The sequence below is a fragment of the Branchiostoma lanceolatum genome, chromosome 1 (assembly GCF_035083965.1).
Source record: "Branchiostoma lanceolatum isolate klBraLanc5 chromosome 1, klBraLanc5.hap2, whole genome shotgun sequence".
Lineage (NCBI taxonomy): Eukaryota > Metazoa > Chordata > Leptocardii > Amphioxiformes > Branchiostomatidae > Branchiostoma > Branchiostoma lanceolatum.
Genome location: NC_089722.1, coordinates 24,461,598 through 24,485,359, shown reverse-complemented (window position 1 = coordinate 24,485,359; position 23,762 = coordinate 24,461,598). Strand labels below are relative to the sequence as shown.

The window sequence follows — 23,762 nt, the reverse complement described above, 5'->3', positions numbered from 1 at the left end:
TTCAAGCACTTTAAGGGACAGGAGATGATTTATGCACCGATTATAAAGCTATATATGGAACATAAGTGACCCAAAAAAGCTCCATATTCAACCGTTCATCCTAGCCCCTCTCGAAAAGCATGTCACAAAATTAGACAGCATATAGTGTACATAGTCGTCGAGCGGAATTACCAATAGAAGAAGTATGAAACCAATTTTCTCCAAGCCAAATATTCAGCCATTAAGCGGCTCCCCTAACGCCCAATGTTATATTGCACCGTTAAGTGATGCACAGACCTTATAGGCTTACAGCATTATGAAAGTTAAACTGGATCTATTGGTAGACAGACAGTCAAAGGCACTTGCAATATGTCAATTTATTTTTTTTTCACAAAATACGACTGAAATTAGGATGTGGTACCCCTTCAGAAAGTGACAATTTACAGGAAATGTACGCTCGACCACATCGATTGATGAAATGCGAAGGACACATACACTTTATGACACAATATCCCATGTTGTGTTTGGGAAATGTTTTAGATACTAATATCTATTCTTGATTTAACATGGTCGCATTTCGAAAACAAAGTCAGATAAGCCTCAAAAATCCAAACCCCTTTGCGAGCCTTTCACGATTTCCCCATTCCCGAAAAGAGCGAAATTTGGCAATTTGACGGTCGTTTTACCAACTTTTCAGGTGACGGCCGGGAGCGGTACTGCAGATTAGGCTCTCGTAGGGTTTGCAAAATGCGAGGCTTTAGCCCTGAAGTCAATGAATACGATCTTAAACAGGTCCAAACGTCTTCACATACATTTCGAATGACCATTAAAACGTTTAACAACACGACTTGACATAAAGAAATGATCGATTGTTAGATTGCAAGGAGTCCATGTAACGACGAGGCCTTCCGTCGAAGCGCCACCTATATACATGCACATATCAAGTCATATACGTAATAAGGAGGAGATGGTTATATTTGGACATCATCCGCTCTCCTTTGACAACTTTGGCCTTTTACTCAACTGTTCACCAGCTTACGTAATGACTATCTGGACATCCCTGCAAAATATGAGCCGCAAAATAAGTGAAACTGCAAACCTGCAGCATCCCTATACCTACTCGTATTTTTTCTGTCATAAATGTAATAAATCCTGCTGTTCTTTAAACATATAACGTTATTTCTGGCATTTGTATATTCACGCTTTGCTTCCTTGCCGTTTTTGTTCCAGCGGTCACGTCAACATAATTGTTGCCGGTGTTGTGTCGCTGTGTGCGTGTTGCATCAATGTAACAGTTACATCTAAAGGAAACAGGAGGAAAAAACTATACAAAAGCTGCGTAGAAAACCGCGTAGAAAATCTTGAAATATGCTTTATTGGTGACATTGTTTAAAAGAAGGTAGAACGAAAAAGGAAGCGATTTCAGAATGAATATGCTCCACGATGACTCAGCTAGTTTCATCTCTCAGTGTGGAATCGTAGACTGAACATTCTTTTAAGGTTCGACGGCTTTTCTTCTATTACAGACAGGTAGTTTTAGTCAACATGAAGTTGTCAGGAATAAAATGGACTAAAGTACTGTGTTTGCAATACAGCAATCTACAGAACCGGTCTATTTTACTGGGACGTCCTTGTCATATCATATCGGGCGTCTGATGTACAAATGTTTATCATAAGTACAGTCGGGGAAAAGACCAAAGATGTCAAGGAATAGCGGATTATGTCCACATATATCCTTAACCTACTCATTTCCTACAAAGCATGACGTGTACATGGATGTAGGTGGCGCTCCGCGGTGTTACATGGGCTCCTAGAGCGGCACCGAACAATCGATCTGTTTCATGTCAACTCGCGGTTTTAAAAGATGAAAAAGGTCATTCTAAATGTATGTGAAGACGTCTGGACCTGTTTGGGAAAGTTTTCAATGACTTTGCGTCTAGTGCCTTGTATATTTTCACATTTTTCAAGTCGGGAGTAAATACCCTATGAGAGCCTAATCTGCAATACCGCTTCCGGCCGTCACCAGAAAAGTGGCAAAGGAGACCTTCAAATTGCCAAATTTACCTCTTTTTGGGAATGGGAAATAGCCAAAGGCTCGTAAAGGGGTTCGAATTTTTTAGGCATATCTGACGTCGTGTTGAAAAAATGCGACCATGTCGAATCAAGAATGACAATATGTGATAAATTTCACAAAAAAATCAGTTGGATGTAAGGTCATAAATGATACGTTTCCTTTTGTAAGTTGGACAATAGGTGGTCGAGTGTATGTCCTGTACATTATCACGTGCTTAAGGCTACCTCGTCCAAAATCTAATTTATATGTTGTGAAAAGTAGACGTCGAACAAATGCAACGATATTTCTGTCCGTTTGTCCATCGGTAAACCTCCCACCATCTGCTTCGCTTTGGTTAATATGGTAATAAAAAGTCCACAACTCGAAAATGCAGCAACTTTTGGAGAAGGCATTGGAGCTCATAAGGAGTACATTGTGACAACAAGGAAGCTGGCAATTGCAAATGTCATTTTCTTAAAAAGGGTCCTTTTTTAATTTAAAAAGCTGAAATATCATCCTCTATCACATCCCCATTTTGGAGCCCCCTTTCCGTGTCTCACTAACGATGCTCATTCCCAGGGTTTTACGTCCCTCTTTTCCCCGGTCATGAATAAACCGTTCTAGCTATATATATGCTGTCTAATTTGAGAGAATAGAGCTAGAATGAACGGTTGATTAATATAGAGATTTTTGTCACTTTTGTCACATTTCAATTAACTAACGTTTCATATGTAGATTTATAATCAGTGCATATATCATTTCCTGTCGCTCAAAGTATTTGAAAACTTTTCCCTTTCATTCCTCAAAGTCAAGACACATTTGCTGGTTCAACTTGGTTTGGTTACAATAAAGGCAAAAACGTGCCCAATGGTACAAAACTTTATTTTGTCACTCCAAAATATAATTGCAACTTGTATGACTGATTGATTTACTCTATTGTAAATAAGCCTTGCAATGCTTGTACGGTATGGCTACCAGGAGGCCTGTCAATTATATTGCTGATACAAATACAATAGTATACAACCAACTAGATGCACATCTTTGCAAAAATCAGTTATACTAACCTAAGTATATCATAATCTAACTCATACCATACTTCTCATCAACTTCTGTCTAATATCTAGAGCCCTTTAGTCTTCAAATATAAAGAAAAAAACATATCAATATTTACTACTATGACTGATAAAATTACAACAATTAAAAGTACAAAAGACCACATGCTGTTTGACTATATAACTCTGTTTTGGTGTTGCATCTTAACTGATAGTTATGACCGTACAAAAAAGTAAACATTTCATTTAGCCTTCATTCATGCCCAATCAAAGGACTCTATGCTTGAAATCAGAGCATAGCATGAGCCTATAGTTTCTGACTGAGTTTGGTGAGAAGAACACCAAGAGTTGAACATCCAGATACTGAAGGAAAAACCTGTGAAGTTCTGATCACAGGAACTCAGTTCCAATCAACAGTTTGTAATCCCTGAGCTATTGTGACAATAACAATAATAAAGATGATGTTACACTACATCTAGCAAGAAAGTCCATTTGGGTTGGTAGTAAACAATGTACAGAACATCTATATGGCTTATAATTTAGTTTGTTTTGTCACAGACATATGTTGACATTAAGCATACATGTACATGTATTAAATCTCAAGAATTCGAATTCATTGATATCAGTTTAAAGATCAATGCACCACATAGCTTTTGGAATATTGTTTTTCCAAAGGCGGTGTTACCTCTGATTTCTTTTTTTGCATCCAGTTTAGGATTTGTTTATACATTTTATCAATTCTTAAAGTGGTGATTTGTCAAGTATATACTGTAAATGTGCACACCACTTACTAATAGGTATTTCACGTAACAGATACAATATACAGATATATGCACTTTGCCCATCAAACAATGTGTTTCAGAGCTTTGCTTGAGGAGTTGCAGTGTTGTGAAACCTGCTCAGAGAGAACGGTGTCATGTCGTAGGATGGCTGCTTGTCCATAGCCAGTTCACACAGTAACTTCCCCACCACTGGTGCTAGCTTAAAGCCATGTCCTGTAAGGTGAGAGAAACACAATTGCACTTAGTAAGAGATTGTCAGTCATTCTTACTTAAGACCTCCACCAAACTCCACTAATGGTTTCCACTCCCTTTGTCCGTACAAATAAATCTGCTTTCCCCCAGTGGCTGCAATTACCTGGCACTGCTCATAGTGGATACAAAAATCATGTAGAAAGTAACAATAGCAGATGTGCAGCGGGGGCAAAGAGGAACATAGGGGGTGAAGAAGATTTTTTTCAGGAGTGAAGAGGATTGGCAAGGGCAAAGCAGGAAGGAGTTTGGAGGGTTACTGAATCTAAGGATAAAGGTGTAAGATATACAGGTATCCAGTGTGAATATTTATGATGTGTTCACCTGAGAAGCCAGCCCCTATGATGATGTTCCTGTATTGTGGATGGCGATCCAGTATGAAGTCTTCATCAGGAGTGTTCTACAGAGTAATTCACAAGATAAACATACGGTTTAATGTACATTGTATAACACTGGCAAATTAAGAAAAGAATTATGCTTTTGGTCAATGCGTATAGGGCAAAAGGCTTTCAATAACAAGCACTGTTTTACATCAAGTATAAAGAATGAGGTTGTCTTTGCAATACAAAACCAGTAATATCAACATGTGATGTAGTTGATCTAGGAACACAAAGTATCTAGGTGTCACACAAAATAGGAATTCTATTGTGAATCTCTTAAACAATCAGAAAGCAGGACTTAACTCCAAATCTGTGCCTTGATATCTAATGCTTATTACCAATCTATGTTTTTGTTATATTTCAATGTTTACTGCACGTTCTTTACACTGAATTGAGTTTGAGTTTAATGAGAAAATCTATTAGTGATATGCCCTGAGGCACACCACTAGTCTTCCTGGACTTCTAACTGAAAATTGCTTAACAACACTGAAAACTCACAGTATATATGCAGGACTCCTGAATAGCTGGAACACTCTCTAACCCAGGGAAGTGTTTCCTGACATAGTCACACATCATCCTTACAATCTCCTGGTTACCATGACTACCGGCCACACCGTCTCTGTCGTCTGGATCAATCGCTGGACCAGAATGGTAGCAGAGCTGCAGGTATGGAACAGAACAAGGGTTTGGTAGATATATGGAGTGGACTAATGTTTCAACCTAACAGGCATCTTTTCTGTCCTTGGTACTGAAATGTGGTCCCACACTATCACCTGTTACAGTACATGATTCTGTCCTTAGTACTGAAATGCAATTCTATTCTAACACCCATCACATTACATGGTCCTGTCTTGTGTAGTGAAATTGGATCCTCTCCTACCGCCCCTGTTACAGCACACGGTTATGTCTTTGTTACTGAACTGTGATTCTATCCTCTCACACTTGTTACAGTACATGGTTATTTCCTTGATGGTGAAATGTTATTTTCTCTACCACCCCTTTTACAGTACATGATTCTTCCTTGGTACTGGTACTTAGTTTGTTATGTACAAAAGGGAAAGAAAACAACTGCAGTTTAAGGGATGGATGCTGCACACCACCTTGCCCTCTCCTTATTTTCTGCACCTTGGAATGATCTGTACCTTCTACATGCATGCCCATTTTTATCTCACCAAAGAAACAAAAAATCACACTGCACATGCAAAGCTAAGTTAAAGTCCTTCCTGCACCAGATGGGGCAAGGGACAGCACGGATTTCATTTCAAAAGCCATTGGGCCACACAACGTTGTGCAATCACTACAGCAGGAGGCTAGTCCACCAGTAGGAATGTCAACATACTAGCACTCTTTCTTAAATGGTGAGTGCTCAGCAGAGAAAGCAGTTTGTACTGTTTTTAAAGTCTTTGGTATGACTCGGCCAGGGATCAAACTCACAACCTACCGAATGCAAGGCAAACACACTGGCCATACGCCACATTGTATATACGTATTTGTCAACAATTTAGGCTTAAACATCTGTGGAGGTCTTCCTTTAACAAAATGATTTCTTAAGAGTGATATGTTGGTAACACAGCACAGTTCCTGATTTAAAGTACCTTGAATATTCCTGGATACTCTAAACAGGGAAGACCATACTTATGGGCTGTGGTGTGGTCTACAAACACAGGGAAACCCTTCCTTAGGGCATAGGTGCCTGGTCGCTTCTCTCGCCAGTACAGTACACTGATACGCACAGGCTAGGAAAGTGGGAATATCAAGACATACAAGAAAGATAAGCCATTGCATAACAGTATCATAAAACTGCTATAACATATGGGTGCCTTCATCAGATATTTGTAACATTGAATATCAATACGGTGTTGTCTGGTCAAATAAAAAAACTAATATTTCATATGTCAATGAAGGTTAGACATGCAGGTAATAAGATAACTAAGTAGGTAACAATTACTCAAGCAACTCGATGAATTTTGGAATTTTCTAAAATTTAAGATTTTAGATATTCCAACCTCTGTCCAGTTTCCTGAGTAACTGTTGCATATAACATTTGATATGTAAGAAGAACTATAAGAAAATTCCAAGGTTTAAGGTACAATTTCACCTTAAGCGGCAGCTGAAGCCCCAGCGGTCCCAACAGTTTCCCCGCCCAGGGTCCCGGTAGGAGGAGAAGGTTGCGTGTCTTGTACGTGGACTTGGACGTGTGGACGATCACCACATCACCTGGGTCGATCCGCATCACCTTCTCTTCATCATGTATCCTTCCACCATACTTCACAAAAAGATCCTGGTGCAGGAGAGAAAATAGGTCCCAAAGTTCATGTTTAAAGTATTCTACTTGAAATTGACACTTCAATATATAGAGCATTTGACACAACATGACAATTCCTGAATTCTTCCTGATAGCTTCCAAATAGTGTGATACTTGAAATGTTTCCCTGTGACTGTAAGATATAATCAAGCTTTAGTATGAACTTTAAAACAGGTTTTGCTGCAATAGCAAGGGCTTAAAATGTGAGAATTTTCAGTTTTTTTAACACGATTGTAAAATATAAACAAGCTACAAACTTTCATGCTGACTTTAAAAGTTTTCGACGGTAGAAGTCTGTAGCAATGAGTTGTGTATTTGATTTCTGACCTGGAGGCACCTCAGTGCCTTGTCAGCCTTCAGCACCCCTGCTTCAGGGTCCAGAACTGCTCGGTAGTCTGCAGGGAAGCTCAGGTTTGGGAACCTCAGCTTCAGGTCTTCACTACTGAGTCTCTCAAACTCACTCCCTGCCCCTGCCAGACTCCGCTCCGTCAGATCAAGCTGTTTAGATGATGACGGTGCTACCATCAGGCCACCTGTCTTCCTGGAAAGGGAAAAAATGTATTGAGAATGAGATTTCCTATACATACAAAGATATTGACTGAAATTATCAAATACTAACAGTACATGATGTACGTAGAGATTATAGAACCATTATAAAACTCCAAAGAAAACAAGGTAATCTGCAGCGATGGCAGACTTCACTCCCTCAGACAGCAAGTGCCCACAGACAGGACAATATGAAACTGCACTGCCAAAACACCTGGAAATAGGGCAAATGTAGCACCAGAATAGACCGATCCTGTCTGTCCATCAAAATTAGCCATTTGTCCAGAAATATGGCAATATACGTGCTAGCTATGCATGCATGTTCTAAAATGTACATGCATGCATGTTCTCAAATGTTTGCATTTCCATCTTTGCATCTCCACGTTTTGCCCAAGGCATGAGTCTATAGAATGGGTCTATTGGCATGCAGCTTACATGTAGAGCTGTGTGCCTGTTTCCTGCTCCACCTGTTCCCAGATAGGGTACGCCTCGTTCATCATCTGTGCATAGTGCTGCTGGACGTACGCCTTTCTGATGATGCGGCTGGCACCGTGGGAGCTCCCTCTACTGTGCGGCAAGGGGAACTGCAGGGAACAGGTGCAAACATTCAGCAGCTTGAATACATTGTATAGTTCTGTGGCCCATAATAAAGGTGGTGCGCATGCCAAAATGAGGTCAAAAAGTGCAACAGGATTGATCTGTCCTTCCAAACAGTAACAGCCCAGGGGTATGACTGCATTGCCACAGCTGTCCCTGTATCTAGATCATCTACCATTTTACTCATTCTATTGTGTCTCAGTTCAACCTTATGTCTTTTAATAAAGCAATCCTAACAATGTATGTTTTCGGTGCAACATAAACTAGCAATATACTTAAAGTCAGCTTCAAGTTCACCCATATTCAACATACATATAAACAGACATACATACATACATACAAAGTGATTATCATCGTTATTTCAGTTTAACTTTAATACCTCAAAACAACAACATGATGGAGTTTTCTACAAGCATGACAAGCGTCCATTGACCGCTAAACGACTCAATGTTGTGATGATGCAATCTATGCGTATGATATGCAATAGTATATCATACCAAGCCTGTATTTTGTGAGTAAAAGACTCAATTTCTACTCTATACTTTAAGAACAACTCCGTGCCCTACCTGCTCAATAAGAAGAGTTTGACAGCCGTTCTTAGCCAGATGAAAGGCCGTGGCGGATCCCTCTATCCCCGCCCCCACCACGACGGCGTCCCAAACTTCCGCCATCTTGACTGCTACTTGAACCTTAATTGGAACCTACCACTGAAAACAGGAGGCGAGGTGGCTAAAATAGATTCTCCAATTTCGCTCTTTTGCATGAAACCAATGCTTCTCGTCAACTTGAATTTCTTCTACAAACTCCCATTGACTCTTTCTTAACTTACTGGTCGTAAATAAAACGATATTCAAACAGCCCTTTGCGTTCTGCAGCACGGGCTATATCAAAACAAAGCTCCCGACATGCAACCTGGCTCGGCAAACAAAGATGAACTTTTACTCCGCACAAACTTTTCCCAGCTCCACCTTTCGTATTTATGCTTATGAATCTATCTGTATTCAAACTATTGATGTGCAGACCAGGACTTGGTAATTATATTGACATCGACGTCCCCTTGCAATATTTGTGGTCGATCCCGGCGTATCACTGGTCCGGTCTGGTCTGGTCCGGTTGGAACCGGTGTGAAAACTGAGGTGACGCAACGAACATAAATCAAGGAGTAGATGTGCAGCTTCGGTTAGACAACCAGTAAACGCACACACAAAACACATAACGAGCGAAATGAACCACAGAAGCAAACATAAACCACACATCTGCTTGAAGATTGACCCCATTTATCCTAATAACTAACTTATCCAAACATTTCCGAAAAGCTTGTGACCTACATGTTTTGCAAAACCTGTTACCAATAGGAAATTTGGCTTATCAAACAATGAGTAACTTTTGGTTATGAACCAAAGTGGCCAAAGTTATTTACTACTATTAAACAATGGGTAGCGGCGTATGGTAGTTATCATTTTGAGGTAATCACTAGCCTCCGTTATATGGAATTATCCTACATGTCAGTGGGGACGACTAGCGATTGTTGTAAATTTTGCAGCGTTCCGTTCGTTTTTGTCTGCAATAATAATTTTAGCCGCTGGTCGGAGCTTTTGATCCGTTGCGTGCTGTAGCACTTTTAATGTGTATATAATCTACATAATCAAGGTAACGATATAACGTAACAGAAAAACGTTAGCAATTTTCGTAGTCATATCAATGATGATATTTCGGTTATAATGTTTGCATTATGGCGTTAGAGTTTATAGTATCAGCAAACGAACTAGAATATCCCTTCAGTTGAATGATTTATTTTATGTACTTTTTTCTGTCTATGTCTCACATTCATCACAATCACTCATATAATGCTGTTGCATGTAATACTAACTTTTTTCCGGCCATGGACATCAAAACTACAAATATTCACATCTCAAACATGCACCTTACAAAGTTTGAGGGCTGCTACAGGGCTAGTAAAAGCAGTTTTATTCTATCAACAAAAGATTCTGACACAACATTTGAATATCCCAATAAAAATTCACTGCACTTTCCTGCCATGACAATTTAGTATAAATTGTAATGGCTGTAAGGATATATCTTGGTAGTCCTTTGTAGCTGAACACATATATATGGCCTCCGTCGGTCAGTATTGACCATGCTGAATGCAACAGAAATGATAACGCGCATATTACTTCCAATTCTATTGATAACTTACATATGAACTCCAGCTTTCAAAATGTTATTTGCTTGTCTAAATTATAACAGATACACAAATAGATTGGAGTACTCAAGCTCAAAATCAAACTTCAAGACATTTCAAAATTGACTTATCAAGTGTATTTGAGGTATTTCACAGAAAGCATTCAAAGATCGGGTGGACACAGTAATAGCCATCAAGTCATACTCATATACATATAGGCAGGGAAGTTCTACATCTGTCCACATTCCCATACAATCTCTGTTATAGTCCAGTACAATGAAGTTACTAAGTATGCACAGAGAATGCAATCATTGTATATTGTCAATAATACTTGTTATGCACTGCTTATGCATATAACATTACATTGTTTGACATTATTTGATGCCTATATACCATGATGACACAATGACTCCATTTTTGTTTTTGCTGGGCAAGAATCACTAGTCACAAATTATCAGAATCCTTAGTACCTCTGCTGTTCTTTGATTATCAGGAGGAAAGATTCTTGCAATAGGTACAGATTTTTTTTCTTCTAGTCAGCTTCTTTTTCAGCTAATTCAACTGCTACAGTCATCTCCTCTCACTAGAAGGAGGAACGATTGTCACCGTCTGTCCAGTATTTTCCAAGAAAAGTTCTAATTTCTCAACGGTCCATACGCCCGTGGCAGCGTCTCTCGTGCAGTTTGTCCGTAACGTTCCTTTCTTCCGACCACCAACCACGGGAATATCCAGCCTGGCGTATCCGAGGTGCGGCTGTACGTTATTCACTTCTGTATCACCAAGGTCAAGGTGCCTGAAGTAAGATACAAAACGTTATTATTGAAAAGGAAACAAGAACATTGATAAGCTGTTTCATGGTGCTTCATGTACTGAGTACTGACAATAAGTCTAGTGTTGTGAACTTATGATTATGTCCTGCTGACGTTTTTTATGCCACTTATTTCATTGATTTGATTTCTTAATCAGGTAATTTTCCCTTGACTTTTTCTGCGCTGCGGTGACATTGTTACTTCCGCATTCAGTGCATTTCACGGCAGTGTGATGTGTTCAGCTGAAAAATACCCCCAACCCATACATATACAGGACCCACATACAGGCTCTGTATATATATATAGAGAGAGAGCCTATATATAGGCTTCCCGCAGGACAATGGTTAAGGGTGACAGGGTGGCACATACATGTATATGTGCTTGAGACTAGACTCGAGGGTGACAACTATCTAAAACCAATGTTTTCCCTACAGACTTGACAATCCATACTTGTATTTGTAAACTATTCTTTTGTTGTGACCTGTACCTCACCCGGCCCAGTGAGTATATATATGTACAATAAAGGACTTAATTCATTCATTCTTCAAATTTTCTTTTCATGTTGTGTTCATTCCTTGAAACAACGATTCTCCAGACTTATAGCACACTCACCTTGTTTTAAGAGGAGGGGCTCCCAGTGCCGCCATGGCCGTAGGGTCCTGACTTAAGGCCTCCATAGACTTCTTGTAGTACTCCCCTGCTGCCAGGCTGGTCTGGATCCGGTTCCGCATGAGGAAAGCGCTCCCGAGAGCCAGGGCTCCTCCGTACAGGGCGATTCTCTTCAGCAGCTCTGTACTCACCATGCTGAAGTCATCAGTGTTCCTTTAGTAGTTTCTGTAAAAGATAGACGATAAAATGTACTAATAATTACCCTTATCATCCGTTCTAAAGGTAGAGCATATCTATAAAACTGAAAAGACAATCAGCATCGACTCTGCTAACATATCATAATTGAAGAGAGTCGGCAACAATATGAATATATTTCAAGTGAAGATTCGAGGGGTTAGGGGTGCCTTCGAGGGCAGCAAGGGTGTGGGAGGGGGGGCAGCCTTTCTCGGTCGTCTTAGAGAGTGAAAACGGTCACCAACTATGACAAAATCTTAACTCATTGGAAGATTCTACTTACAGCTAATAATCTACACATTTGTGGTCAACAGCACACATTCAATATAACATGAAAAACCTAATGCAATGCATGCAACACAACAGACAACATTTGCAGACGACTTACGGGTCAAAGGTCAAAAAGACACTGACCCTAACAGTATCCTGATGACCTACATAAAAATTGTGTTTTACGGACAAACGCCAAAGCCAAACATTATCTTGTTTGTTGATTAGTGTTACAGTACTAGTTAGTGTTAAGTTAAAACAATCTCTTAATGATTTATTTTTCATCTTGTTACCGGTGTCCGCTATAGTTATCATACACACACAAGGCACTTACCAGTCAAAGAGCTGCCTGGGTCCCGTTTAGGAAAGTGCGCGACACAGAAATATTCTAAAGGAGTTAATGTGTGATATATATGGTTGCTGGGTATAAGATCATGCTAAGTCCGAGTAAATGACTCATAGCAATTCTCCCGTGCTAATGTCGCGAAATGAGAACAATTTCCTTTAGTGGCGGGTCACCGGTACAACCTGTTTTTCTGGCCACGCATGATGAATATTTAGATAAGTGGGACACTGTCTGTGACAGACACATCTTGGAAAGCGCTAAACGCACCAACGGCTCATTGGGAATATCACCACATAGGACCACTAACGTCACCACCTTGAAGCAACAGGAAAAGGAAACAACGTTGCACGTGATCCAGGAAACATCGCCAGTGTCACAGGTGCCTCTCCAAAAGTACAGAGTGCGTAACTAGTGCCTGGCCAAAGGAATCGCATGTGTAACTACAATTCGGGACCAGATACTGGGGTACGGACCCACTTTGGACAACATACTGGTGTAACAGCGAGTAAACAAGACGTGTTCATCTGATGATCTGCCTGAAAATAACGCTTGGGCACAGCATCGGAGGACTCATATAGTTCAAGCTTGTAGGATAGAACGGCGAGTTTCTACAGGTACCGCTCTTAATTGTGGAATAGTATGGAGTCATCCTAGAGAGGGAAAGCGGAGAGTGACTAGCTTAGTCCTCAAAGCCTACAACTGGTCGTCGTGGGAAACACTACAAGATTTCGACAACATCGTCAAAGCGTTAATGTACTGTGAACTATACTGAGAACCAAATTTCGAAATGGACATAAGACCAATGTGAAGCAACAGCTTGTTTTGTAGGCCATAGTTAGGCCCTGACCTAATTATACGTGTTCTCAAATTTAAAGCACAAAGGACTGGTGATATAACAGTACTGACGAGACAGTGAAAACGCAATGGTAGTCTCCAAGGTGAAACGTCTGAGTTGCCATTGCCTGCACGTGTTCGGGTGGCTGATGTTGGCGGGACAGGTGCTCTGGGGAGCCCGACTAGTGACCGAGGACACTGCCTGTAACTGCGCTGCCGTAGGGGCCAGGTAAATGTTATATGGTTATTTCAGACGTGTATACATGTATTTTATATCTAACAACTATTACTAAGTACCTATCACTGTGTTACTTTGTCTTGTCTGTCTGCCATGGGATAAGTTCTTCTTTATAGTGCGGAAAAATATCCTGGAAATACGAGTAAATACATGTATTGATTTCTTTGTAACAACATTTTCTCTATCTGCCCACGTTTCTGTAACTCCACAACTACGTAGCTACCTAATCTACTATAAACCTGATGAAAATATTATGAACATACTGGAAATGTCTAGCGTACTTCTCTGACTTAACTTGGTGTTGTCTAACGAGTAGCACAATTACAGAGTAGGATATCCTCAAGGGCAAGCTGCGTCAGCCAGTTGCACATCTTCCATTTTGCTTCATTATTCTTTGTTTCAATTTCAAACAAGTTTGACGCGATAGAATCAAGTCTCTACTTACTTCTAAGGGGATCTTACAACATTTAAAAGGGTCAAGATCTACTTGCTCAAATCAGAATATTCTAAGTGAATTATTCCAAGAGTATACTATGAGGAAATGAACACATGTATTGCGATGATCTTAAATATTTCTCTTCATAAGTTCATAACATATTTAATTATCGATGTATTCTACTATCGATTACTTTCCTTTTTACATTCAGGCCTTTTATAGCAGTCGACACCAAGGTACATGGTTGGGACGTCAAAAACATGAGGAGAATTTTCGAAATGCCAGGCACGGAAGAGTTTCCAGACAGAGAGGAAGCTCAAATGGTTCTGCAAGACGACCCCAGTCTTCTGGGAAAACTTCCTGATCGAGAATTTGATAAACAAGCCGTAGAAAAGATGAGGTGAGACGGGAACATGTCTTAATCAATGTCTAGAACTGGTCGGGACCATTTCTTAAGTTCATACCATATACCACGTATTGAATATACATTTGTATCCACGTGGCAGTATAGGTGGGGTTGTTTATTTTTCAGAACGAATGCTCATAAAAATGATCATTACATTACCACAACGACATAATCACGTTTCGTTTAACATGATGGTTTTGTACCTTGATTTCAGGGCTGAGTTGTTGGAGAAGACCGCGCCCCGGGAGTATCTGTACGCCACCAAGAGAAACCTCCCGATCGGGGCCGTCATCCATTTCCTCGAGGAAGGCGACAACACCGCGAACCGGCAAATCCTGCCTATTCACCACCGGGCCTTTCCAGAGGTACGAATACAAAGAAGTTAAAGCATCTGGTATATACTCTCTAGACCTAGGATTTTACTACCCTTCTCTTCGTTGAAAACATCCCGTGCCGCTTCCATCCTCTGTCTTCTATAAACCTTTGTCTAATGAATGGAGGTTGTGTCTGGAAATGTACACGTGCACATGCATGCACTTTATGGGGCAGCGTTTGGTGTTTTGATAGCAAGAAAACACTAACTATGAGTTACTAGCATGATTCAAAGAATGTACACCAACGCTCTGTATGAGAAACAATATAGCCTGGTGCCCAAACCTATTCGGGAGCTATAATAGGTTTGGATATCTGGCTACAGAAACAGACTAACTAACTAACTAACACACGAATAAACGCGTTGTTCCGCTAGGATATACAATTGTCGAACTCCACTCTGCGGAGGTGCAGCGTGGTTCAAAACGGCGGGATTTTGCGGGGAAGTCGATGCGGAAAGGAGATAGACTCGGCAGACTATGTCTTCAGGTGAGAAGGAAAACATATCAAATACAACAGTACTAGGGGTATAAATGTGGCCTTAATGCAAATTTCATAGAAAAACCCAACAGTGTAAAATACGGGAACGAGTTATTCTCCAATCAAAGGTTTCGGTCGAGTGGGGTAGGAGTGTCCGGGATGTTTAAGCTTTTCTCTCCTTTTAGGAGAAAGAAGAGTGAGAAACGTTTAAAATCCCGGACACTCCTACATTTCTTGACGATCCCTGGCAAATTCACATAGAGATCACATCATGTACTTGTATATCTGGTAGTGTATAAGCACTCACTATATAGATGGTACTATAGGGAGTGATGGCATATTGTTGGAAATTTGGCCACAAGGGACAGCTCATCTTGATATAATTCTTAATACACATCTTAATCATCGTTTTTTTATAATGCAGGGAACTGTCCAAGAATGTAACTTCAAAATGTAAAAACTGCAAAATCTACATTTTAGGGCACTAATTCTGATATTAGACATCTTCATCAATAAAACAATCTATTTTCCCCTTACTTGTTTACGATGGTGTGCTTTCTGGCGTTTTTTCGCTTATTTGTGCGTGTGTTTTTGTACGGTTCTCAGAGACGACATCCCGCCTCTGACGTACCAGGCTCTACATGGCAAAGATGGCGACTATGTTCAACATCACGTGACTTACTACAAAGACGTCGGCCACAAGACCAACTTTGTCACAGCGAGCCCGTCTCTACTTTTACATTAGTAAGTCTTGACGATTTCAATTTTCTTCAATAAGATGGCATGTGCGGGACTCTCTCTATCGCAGTTGAAGCCAAATATTGACGAAACCCCATATCACGCCATTTGAATTGAAAACGCAATGTTCATTACTGATCATTACTGCATGTACAGTATGATTATGACTCATTGGTGTCTGTGTTTGCCATGTCTCGTGAAACACGAACATTCATAAATGACAAGTTGTAACCGACAGTGTGTAGAAACCTCAGTGCAGCTGGTGTCGGTTAGAATTCATAAGACTAGAGTATTACTGCACATTTTCTTCATTCTTGGTTTTGTTTCTTTGTTTGTTTGTTTGTTTTATTCAGATCTACATTAGTGTTCAATTATTACAAATCTTACACTATTCTTCTTGGAGTCCGTTTACATTAAAATACAGTTAAATCAAATACAAGGAACACAACGTATACAATTGATAAACATTCTTGTTCTCTCAAAACAGCCTTGACACGGCGGAAGAGAAGGACCTGGTAGTTTTACGAAGACACCTGAAACAGTACAAGGAACCGGGGAGCCTCATATGGACTCACATGTTCGACACCGAGAAAAAGGTGAGCTATTTCCGATAGAAATTCTTTAGTCTTGCACAGTAGATATTGAAAGCCATACAAAACAGAGTAAGCACGCACCAATAACCCAGTACAATCCTGAGGACGAGCTTTTGAAAAATATAAGAAAAGTGAATCTACATTGCCCCCTCCGGCATGTACTATTACTGGCATGTACTGGATACAGGTTGCATTCAAAAATTTTCTATATCTGCTCTATTTGGGCTTGTGGCTGTAAAAATGGCCTTTTGGGCATGGATTAAGCGAAAAGTTTATATTTTCCCGACTCATAGAATAACTATTGAAATGACATGAAATCAACATAACATCACGATGATTAATCGATGTATCATTTTCAACCATCAGGCTCAGCTGGTACTACGCATTATGTTCTACGGCACGATTCTAAAGAGAATGGGCATGGTCAGTACCATGGTAACGTCTCACCAAAGGTTTCTACAAGGTGTACAGGACTTCTGGAAGGAGCTGAACCTGAAGACTCCCCGAGCATCACATGGTGAGAGCTTTTGAAATCGTTTTCTCTCATTTCCTGAGGAAACATCATGGGCTCAAGAAAATGTGTTATTCTCCAAGCAGAGGTTTCGACGGGGGGCTAGCAGTGGCCGGGATTTTTAACCACTACTTGCTAGCCCCCGATCGAAACCTCAGCTTGGAGAATAAAAATGTGTAGCCTATTTGGAGTAAGGTTCTATATTCTCGTTTTATGACAACCCCATTCCTTCACAAAATCTGTTCATGATATCAGCTAGTATAATAACATTTTATGATCTTTGATTCTCATGATCAGGTCTGATGTTGACAGCCATCTCCATGGCGCTGTGCGAAGAAACCCACCTCTATGGGGTCTGGCCCTTCCCGGTGGACTACGAAGGCCGACAAGTACCTTACCGATACTACTACGGACACGATTCGGACACGAAGCTAGAGAGCTCTGGGTACGACCTTCAAGAGGAATTCGACCTTTTGCGAATGTTTCATAAAAGAGGACTATTGAAGCTACACATTGGGGAGTGTAGAGACTGAGGTGGCCTGGTGAAAGCGCAAATTTAGTTCTTTCCGATCTTTCTTTTAACGAGTGTGAAAAGATATATACATGTACATGATATTTGTCATCAAGATAGGGTACCGTATACCGCAACATATTCAAATCAGTCCAATCCATTTCATGTTATCCGTATTAGAATTTGTGTCAACGTTTGTTATAGAATCACATTTAACGTTACTTGTGAGTTATAATTGAGCCATCTGGAAGGTTATGATTCTGCCATAAATACCTATGAATAAAATTAATAAGGTAATGGAGCCAACGTATGATCTGTGTTCAGGTAGAATGGAAGGTAAATGTCATGAAAACGATTAAGTCCTGGACCCAGACAGCCAGTTGAAGCGTGTGAGGTTTTTTTTCCTCAAGCAAAGGATAGCAGAATACGCATTGCCGATTCCTAGCCATTGGCCTCTGATCTGGAAAACACTTGATTACTAGCGCCGACACGCTCGTGCTGTGTTTCCCAAACCAACATACACTTCCGGACAGAGAGCCCACAACTCGTTGCTAACAGACGTTGTAAGAATGTCGTGAAGTTGTTAATGACATAATGGCAAATACAGTCCGAGAAGAGCAAACAGTTTATCTGACATGACCCAGCTTTTCAGCACGACCACGACTCCAGCAGCTCGACAAATAACGATAACACGATCTGAGCTGACATAACAAACAGGGTCGTGATGGCTTGTGGTTACAGTTTCCTTTGAGTCGTAGTTTAGAACAGGGTAGCACGCCCGGGGTAACGCTACACTAAGTAGAGGAAACGAGGTTTCGCATTTTTGTGTGGTCACATTTTTATGTGGTCAACATACACTAGTATCTGAAAAACATGTTCAGAGACCAGTAATGCCGCACCGTGCAGTGGCTCAAATACAAGAAGAATTATAAACACGAGAAAATAGTGTGTTTTTCCCACGCAGCCCGAGGACAGGGACGTTTTAAAGGCATGCATTGGAATAACGTTTGTCTTCTGGCCGCCTGGACTAAGAACACACCGCGTTCTGTCCGTCCGAGAATGCTGACCTTTAGGCTGGTCGGAGGGAACGTGATAAAAGATCCCGCACCTCTCTCCCGGTCCCTCCCTCTTTGCCAAGTTCATTGACATTTACCGTATTCACTCTCAAGACGTAGTCGTAGAACCGGCCTCAATAACACAATAACTTGTTGGTAGCACGTACGCCCTGACATCGTCCCGTCTATAAGATCTTTAGACACATTTGAGCTCTATCATAAAGCAAGGATTACAGATCTGAACAAAAAAAACATCATTTGAGACAAGTAGGATTCTTATGGCTCTTTTTTGTGTCTTGGAATCTTTTGAAACTATAACGAGATTAAAAATCTTCACATTCAATAGTTTCCATAAAAAGCACGTAAGGCATATCTCAATATGAATTATTCTTACACAGTTGTTAATAAAGAGTGTTGTTCTATCAGTGGATGTCAAACGTTGATTTTTTCATGCTTGAGTGATCACTAGTACTACGGTAATCTTGATTTCAATTTTATACTTTTTGCTATGACGCAAGCGTCGGCTGCGACGTGAAACGATGTACGCATTTCTAAGCTCCCTTGGGGAACCCGTCTGCTCTACCAGATGTTCCTGTGTAGTTCACTTCAGTTCGCTCGTCACCCAGGCGGCAAAATGGTCGCGCTGCCCGCCTGAAACATCACAGCTTCTTTCCTAACTCAATTACGCGGTTGAGTGAAAGTTAAGTGTGATGAGCATAAACTCTAATTAAGCTTCTTTAACGTTTGGTACGACATTGAAGACGTGGTGAGAGGCAGTCCTGCGATGTGGAGCACCGGAGAAGGGTTGTTCACGCGAAGAAGGAGTTCGTGAAGATGGCGGGTTGTTCTCGAGAGTTTCGCTGGTCCTCCTTCCTCCTCAACGACGAGGACCCGCGGGCATTCTACAGGTCTCCGGTAGGTTTATCTTTAACTTTCTCTGGATATACTTTCAAGAAATATTTGCATGGTTTTGATCACATGTGGTTGTGCATTCTCTGCAGTAGGATTTCCGAATGGCTCATGTTCTCAGAATTCAGTTCGAAAAATAAGAAGCCTCCAACATATCTAACACTGCATCTCCCTTTGTTAAGAGACTTGGTAGAATCGTATTCAAAAGGTGGCTTACCTTCTCATGCAGTTGAGTGTGAAGATGTTAACCGCATATATAGTTTTGTTTGATCAGTAATGAAAATAAATTCAATCAAACAAATTAAAACGACTTGATCGTGCTGTAAGACAAAAGGCGTGGTTGGTGATGACGTACAACTTCTCCTTTTTGCCTTGAAATTATCATTACAAGACGACCCTGTTATGCTATTTTTCCACGATCATTCGAATTTACATTCTTCCATTAGAAACTAACGTCGTCAACAAAAGAAAAATGAACTGTAATAGATAGTCTTTCGATGGTCTTGCATTTGTGCTACATACACTGTTTCTTGTATGAATCGGTAACGAATTTGAGACGAGTTTTCAATCTAAAGTTCGCGAGAACAAGTAAAATGAAGTCTCTGCTCCATTCTCCTGCACCAAATTATCCTTATAAATAAGCCCTTTTGCTGATATGTAACTTCAGTAGTCAATTTCAAATAGTGTAGTAGCCAAGAAGAAATTTCCCATGGAATATTTCGTCATGTGGTGTGGGGTATTTCGATATGCCTTGCTGAGCAATGGAACCGTGAGCTTTAGTCATGTTTTTTGTTTCGCTTTACCAAAGGTAGGAACGCCATGTACAATGCTACAAACACCATTTGCAAACGTACCAGCAAAGAATCCTTAGCTAAGCCATGTTTACGAGGTAGTTTGACCTTGCATGACGTCATGAAAGTGACCCTTACTGGCAGTGTGTGTGGCCTGCTTAGTGTCCCAGCGCTTGCACAACCTTAGGCCTATGTTCCAACAAGAAACCATATTTTGGATCATATAAATGAAATACGATGTAACTGTACTGTTTCATCCTTGGTCCTGGACATCCATGATAATAACAAACATAAGGAAAAAAAGCAAGATTGTGTCTTTTGTTATCAAAATTCCTATTTTCTTTAGAAAGCCTACATTCTTTTTTTTTCATAACACAAGCGCTTTTTCAGTGTCAACAACTTACAATGCATCTGCTACAAAACTTTAATAGTTTACTTTCTGGTTTCTTTTGGGATTTGTTTTATTCAATCACAACTTTGTGACATAAAGCATGAATGAGAGTAGTGTATGTTGAGACAGATAACACTTCAGAAAACTTTCCCCGAGTTCTTGTTGATTTGTAACAGTCTGCGGTGTCTTCCTGACTGGAGGTAAATGTCAGAAGTTCAGAGTGGCGACCTCTGGCGACCTCCACCGGAAGGACCCGCCCAGTTTCATTCTTCCATCCCGACCTTGACTTCCTTTTATGAAGAATTCCCGCTGTTACCTAGGCCCGGGCATTAATCAAGTGTCAGTCGGTAGTTACCCTTCTTCAAAGGCATGTTTGTCGCTAACAATGACAGGCGGTTCACGGAGGCTTGCTTCCCGACATGCTCGTTACCCCCGATTACACGTTGCTAGGACGAAAAGACGTTGATCTCAGCGATGCTAATGAGTCGTAATATTGATGTGTCTGCTTCTCCGCTTGTGATCAAAGAGGTTTTCTACTTCCTTAAACCAGGCAATGTTGGACGATTGTCCAATTCTTCACAGAATGGTGGATACATTGTATCGTCAGTTGAATACGATTCTGCCAATTCTGCAAGATCACTGTACATGTAGAAAGAGGCTCATTCTAACCTTGAAGTATCCAAAGTTCCAAACTCAATGCAGTTCCAATACTAATACTAGATCTTATTGAAGATACTGTCAACCAATGGTTCGGTCTGGTAAAAAGTAAATCAATACTAGATCGGAAACAATACTGTCCTTATTTTTTTGTAGTTGATGAACCAGTGCATATTTGTAGCCTACCATGTTGTGGACTAAATGCAAACTTTGAATTAATCCCAACTGTTCGTTTGTTTTCTAGCGGTGAGCTGAACAAATAATTTTACAGTCTATCGCGTAAGCTGATATCGTAGTATGTTTGTAGTAAACTTTGAAACGATCCTGTGCATTCCTCCTTTGTTTCAGTGGTTGGTAAACCAGAGGATTTTCGTAGCCTACCGTGTGACCTTGGCGGTGGTTCTGGTGGCCATCTTGGTGTGGGACTTTCTGGACGGACCGTACAACAAGTGGCACATCTACTACACCAACTGGGGCTTCACTCTGCTCACCTGTCACGCCGTCTGGGCCGCCATCGTCTGCGTCATTGGCTACAGACACGAGCGGAGCACGAACGGTTCCGAGTCGGACCGATCGTCCTCGAGTGACGACGACGACGGCCGAGAGCCACCCGAACTCAGCCACGGCTACGTCGAAGTGCCTGAGGTCAAAAGCTATGACGTGAACAAGCTGGAGGACCCACTTAAGTGGTATCATAAAGTAGAATGGGTGCTGTTCAACATCGCTACCCCCCTTGCTTTCTACCTGACAACGGCCTACTGTGGTTTCCTCTCCTCTGGCACTTTTAAAGTCATCAGTGTTTTCGAACATATCATGAACACCGTCCTCGCTACATTAGACCTGTTCATCTGTGGGATTCCCGTGCGATTGCTCCATGTCCTGCACGTCTTCCTCTTCGGCTGGATCTACGCGGGGTTCACGATCGTGTACTGGGCGGCGGGCGGTACGAACGCCGAGGGGCAGCCTTACGTCTACTGGTTCGTGGACTACTCCTCCCACCCGGGGCGAGCGGCGTGCTTCATCGCGGGCAGCGCCCTCGTGGGCACCTCGGCTATCTACCTCTTCGTGTACGGACTGTACAGGCTTCGGGTCGCCATGGTAACGTGCGTGACGGGCGTCAAGGCCCGGAAGGTCGCTGCGGTGCGAAGTATTTCCACCGACTCCACAAAACCCTGTATCACTTTAGAAGCCTGAATAACGGTCATCCTCATACACACACACACACACAGACACACACACACACACACACACACACAAACATACGGTTGATGTTGGCTACCCAACCTAAAGAAGAAGAACACATACATACACACACACGTGCGCGCGTGCACACACACACACACTCACACACACAACACATACACGCACACACAACACACAACACATACACAACACACACAACACACACAACACACACACACACACACACACACACACACACACACACACACAAACACCCCTTCCCATTCTCACAAAACCGCGGACTGAGCAACTCTGTGTGACACGTATTCATTTCCCCAAACTAATAAATATAACGCTGTCCGACGACTTTGTTACGGGAGTCATCTAATAGGATTAACGAATTGAACAAACTGACGAAGACGCGCTGAAAAACTCACCTTTGTCTTCAGCAACTGCTAAGTAACGCCATGCCTTCTAACGTAAACATACATTGACACTCAACTATAATCCCTTTCGACAATGTAAATATGTATGTCATAGTGGCAATTTATTTATGATGAACTGTAGAGTGATACACGTAGATATGTGACGCAAGAACCGTTTGAATAATTCTACAATAGCAAAATTTGTATACAGACTAGTTTCAATTGCAAGGCACATATAAGGTAATTCGTGCAACCATGAAAACAATGATATTCAACAGTAACGATATCGTATAGATATATTTGATGATTAAATAGCGTGTATTTATTGCGGGCATCCTGAGAAAGAAAAACCCTTAGAGGATGTACGAATGGTAAATGTACGTTCAGATAGAGACACAAAGATGTGTTAACAACCAATTAAAATGTCAATCAAAAATCAAACAAAAAGTAACAAATGAAACAGTTTACCTCAAAATTAACAATGCCAGTTAGAGTAGGAGTTGTAGTGCTTGGAGACGACAACTATATCGATATAGCGATGATACCCTTTGAATACATAAATATATTGTATATGTTGTTGCTGTATTGTTAAGCTTTAGTAGCTAGTCTCTATAGTGAAAGGTAAATAGAAATAAAGCTTCTTTCTTGCATAATAATTGTAATCCTGGATTGTTGTTTTGTGTGATCAAACACCATAGCAACGTTTTAAGCGTACGTGCCAACACGCTACAGATATATCTATATGTGGGACGACATATGCATATTGTTACACGGCATCACGCTATAGAGACGAGGCTTGTTACTCCCGGTTATATCCAAGCACTTCTAAATTACGTGGTA

At 41.0% G+C, this 23,762-nt stretch overlaps 4 protein-coding genes across 6 annotated transcripts; 2 read left to right on the top strand and 2 right to left on the bottom strand.

Moving 5' to 3' along the window:
* Positions 1-2,895: 2,895 nt before the first annotated feature.
* LOC136443476 (peroxisomal sarcosine oxidase-like) lies at positions 2,896-8,645 on the bottom strand. Its single transcript, XM_066440723.1, has 8 exons — positions 8,510-8,645; positions 7,782-7,930; positions 7,128-7,341; positions 6,594-6,776; positions 6,091-6,231; positions 4,994-5,155; positions 4,440-4,515; positions 2,896-4,079 (listed from the first exon to the last, which is right to left on the bottom strand). The coding sequence occupies exons 1-8, from the start codon at positions 8,612-8,614 to the stop codon at positions 3,943-3,945; spliced, it is 1,167 nt and encodes a 388-aa protein (XP_066296820.1). The 5' UTR covers positions 8,615-8,645; the 3' UTR covers positions 2,896-3,942.
* Positions 8,646-9,896: 1,251 nt separating this feature from the next.
* LOC136443488 (cytochrome c oxidase assembly factor 1 homolog) lies at positions 9,897-12,556 on the bottom strand. 3 transcript variants are annotated; one of them, XM_066440752.1, is made up of 3 exons: positions 12,382-12,556; positions 11,547-11,768; positions 9,897-10,918 (listed from the first exon to the last, which is right to left on the bottom strand). In XM_066440752.1, exons 2-3 carry the CDS (start codon positions 11,735-11,737, stop codon positions 10,696-10,698), a joined length of 414 nt encoding a protein of 137 aa, XP_066296849.1. In that variant the 5' UTR covers positions 11,738-11,768; positions 12,382-12,556; the 3' UTR covers positions 9,897-10,695. The 3 variants fall into 3 exon arrangements, with proteins under 3 accessions (XP_066296849.1, XP_066296865.1, XP_066296856.1); XM_066440768.1 differs by lacking the exon at positions 12,382-12,556 and adding an exon at positions 12,341-12,359; XM_066440759.1 differs by lacking the exon at positions 12,382-12,556 and adding an exon at positions 12,061-12,226.
* A 55-nt stretch (positions 12,557-12,611) lies between these two features.
* On the top strand, positions 12,612-17,813 carry LOC136443465 (alpha-N-acetylneuraminide alpha-2,8-sialyltransferase-like). The gene is made up of 8 exons (XM_066440715.1): positions 12,612-13,456; positions 14,113-14,301; positions 14,522-14,672; positions 15,056-15,168; positions 15,766-15,903; positions 16,385-16,493; positions 16,857-17,007; positions 17,299-17,813. Exons 1-8 carry the CDS (start codon positions 13,317-13,319, stop codon positions 17,532-17,534), a joined length of 1,227 nt encoding a protein of 408 aa, XP_066296812.1. The 5' UTR covers positions 12,612-13,316; the 3' UTR covers positions 17,535-17,813.
* Positions 17,814-19,047: 1,234 nt separating this feature from the next.
* LOC136443486 (protein rolling stone-like) lies at positions 19,048-23,584 on the top strand. Its single transcript, XM_066440736.1, has 2 exons — positions 19,048-19,482; positions 21,664-23,584. Exons 1-2 carry the CDS (start codon positions 19,402-19,404, stop codon positions 22,507-22,509), a joined length of 927 nt encoding a protein of 308 aa, XP_066296833.1. The 5' UTR covers positions 19,048-19,401; the 3' UTR covers positions 22,510-23,584.
* The last annotated feature ends 178 nt before the right edge of the window (positions 23,585-23,762 follow it).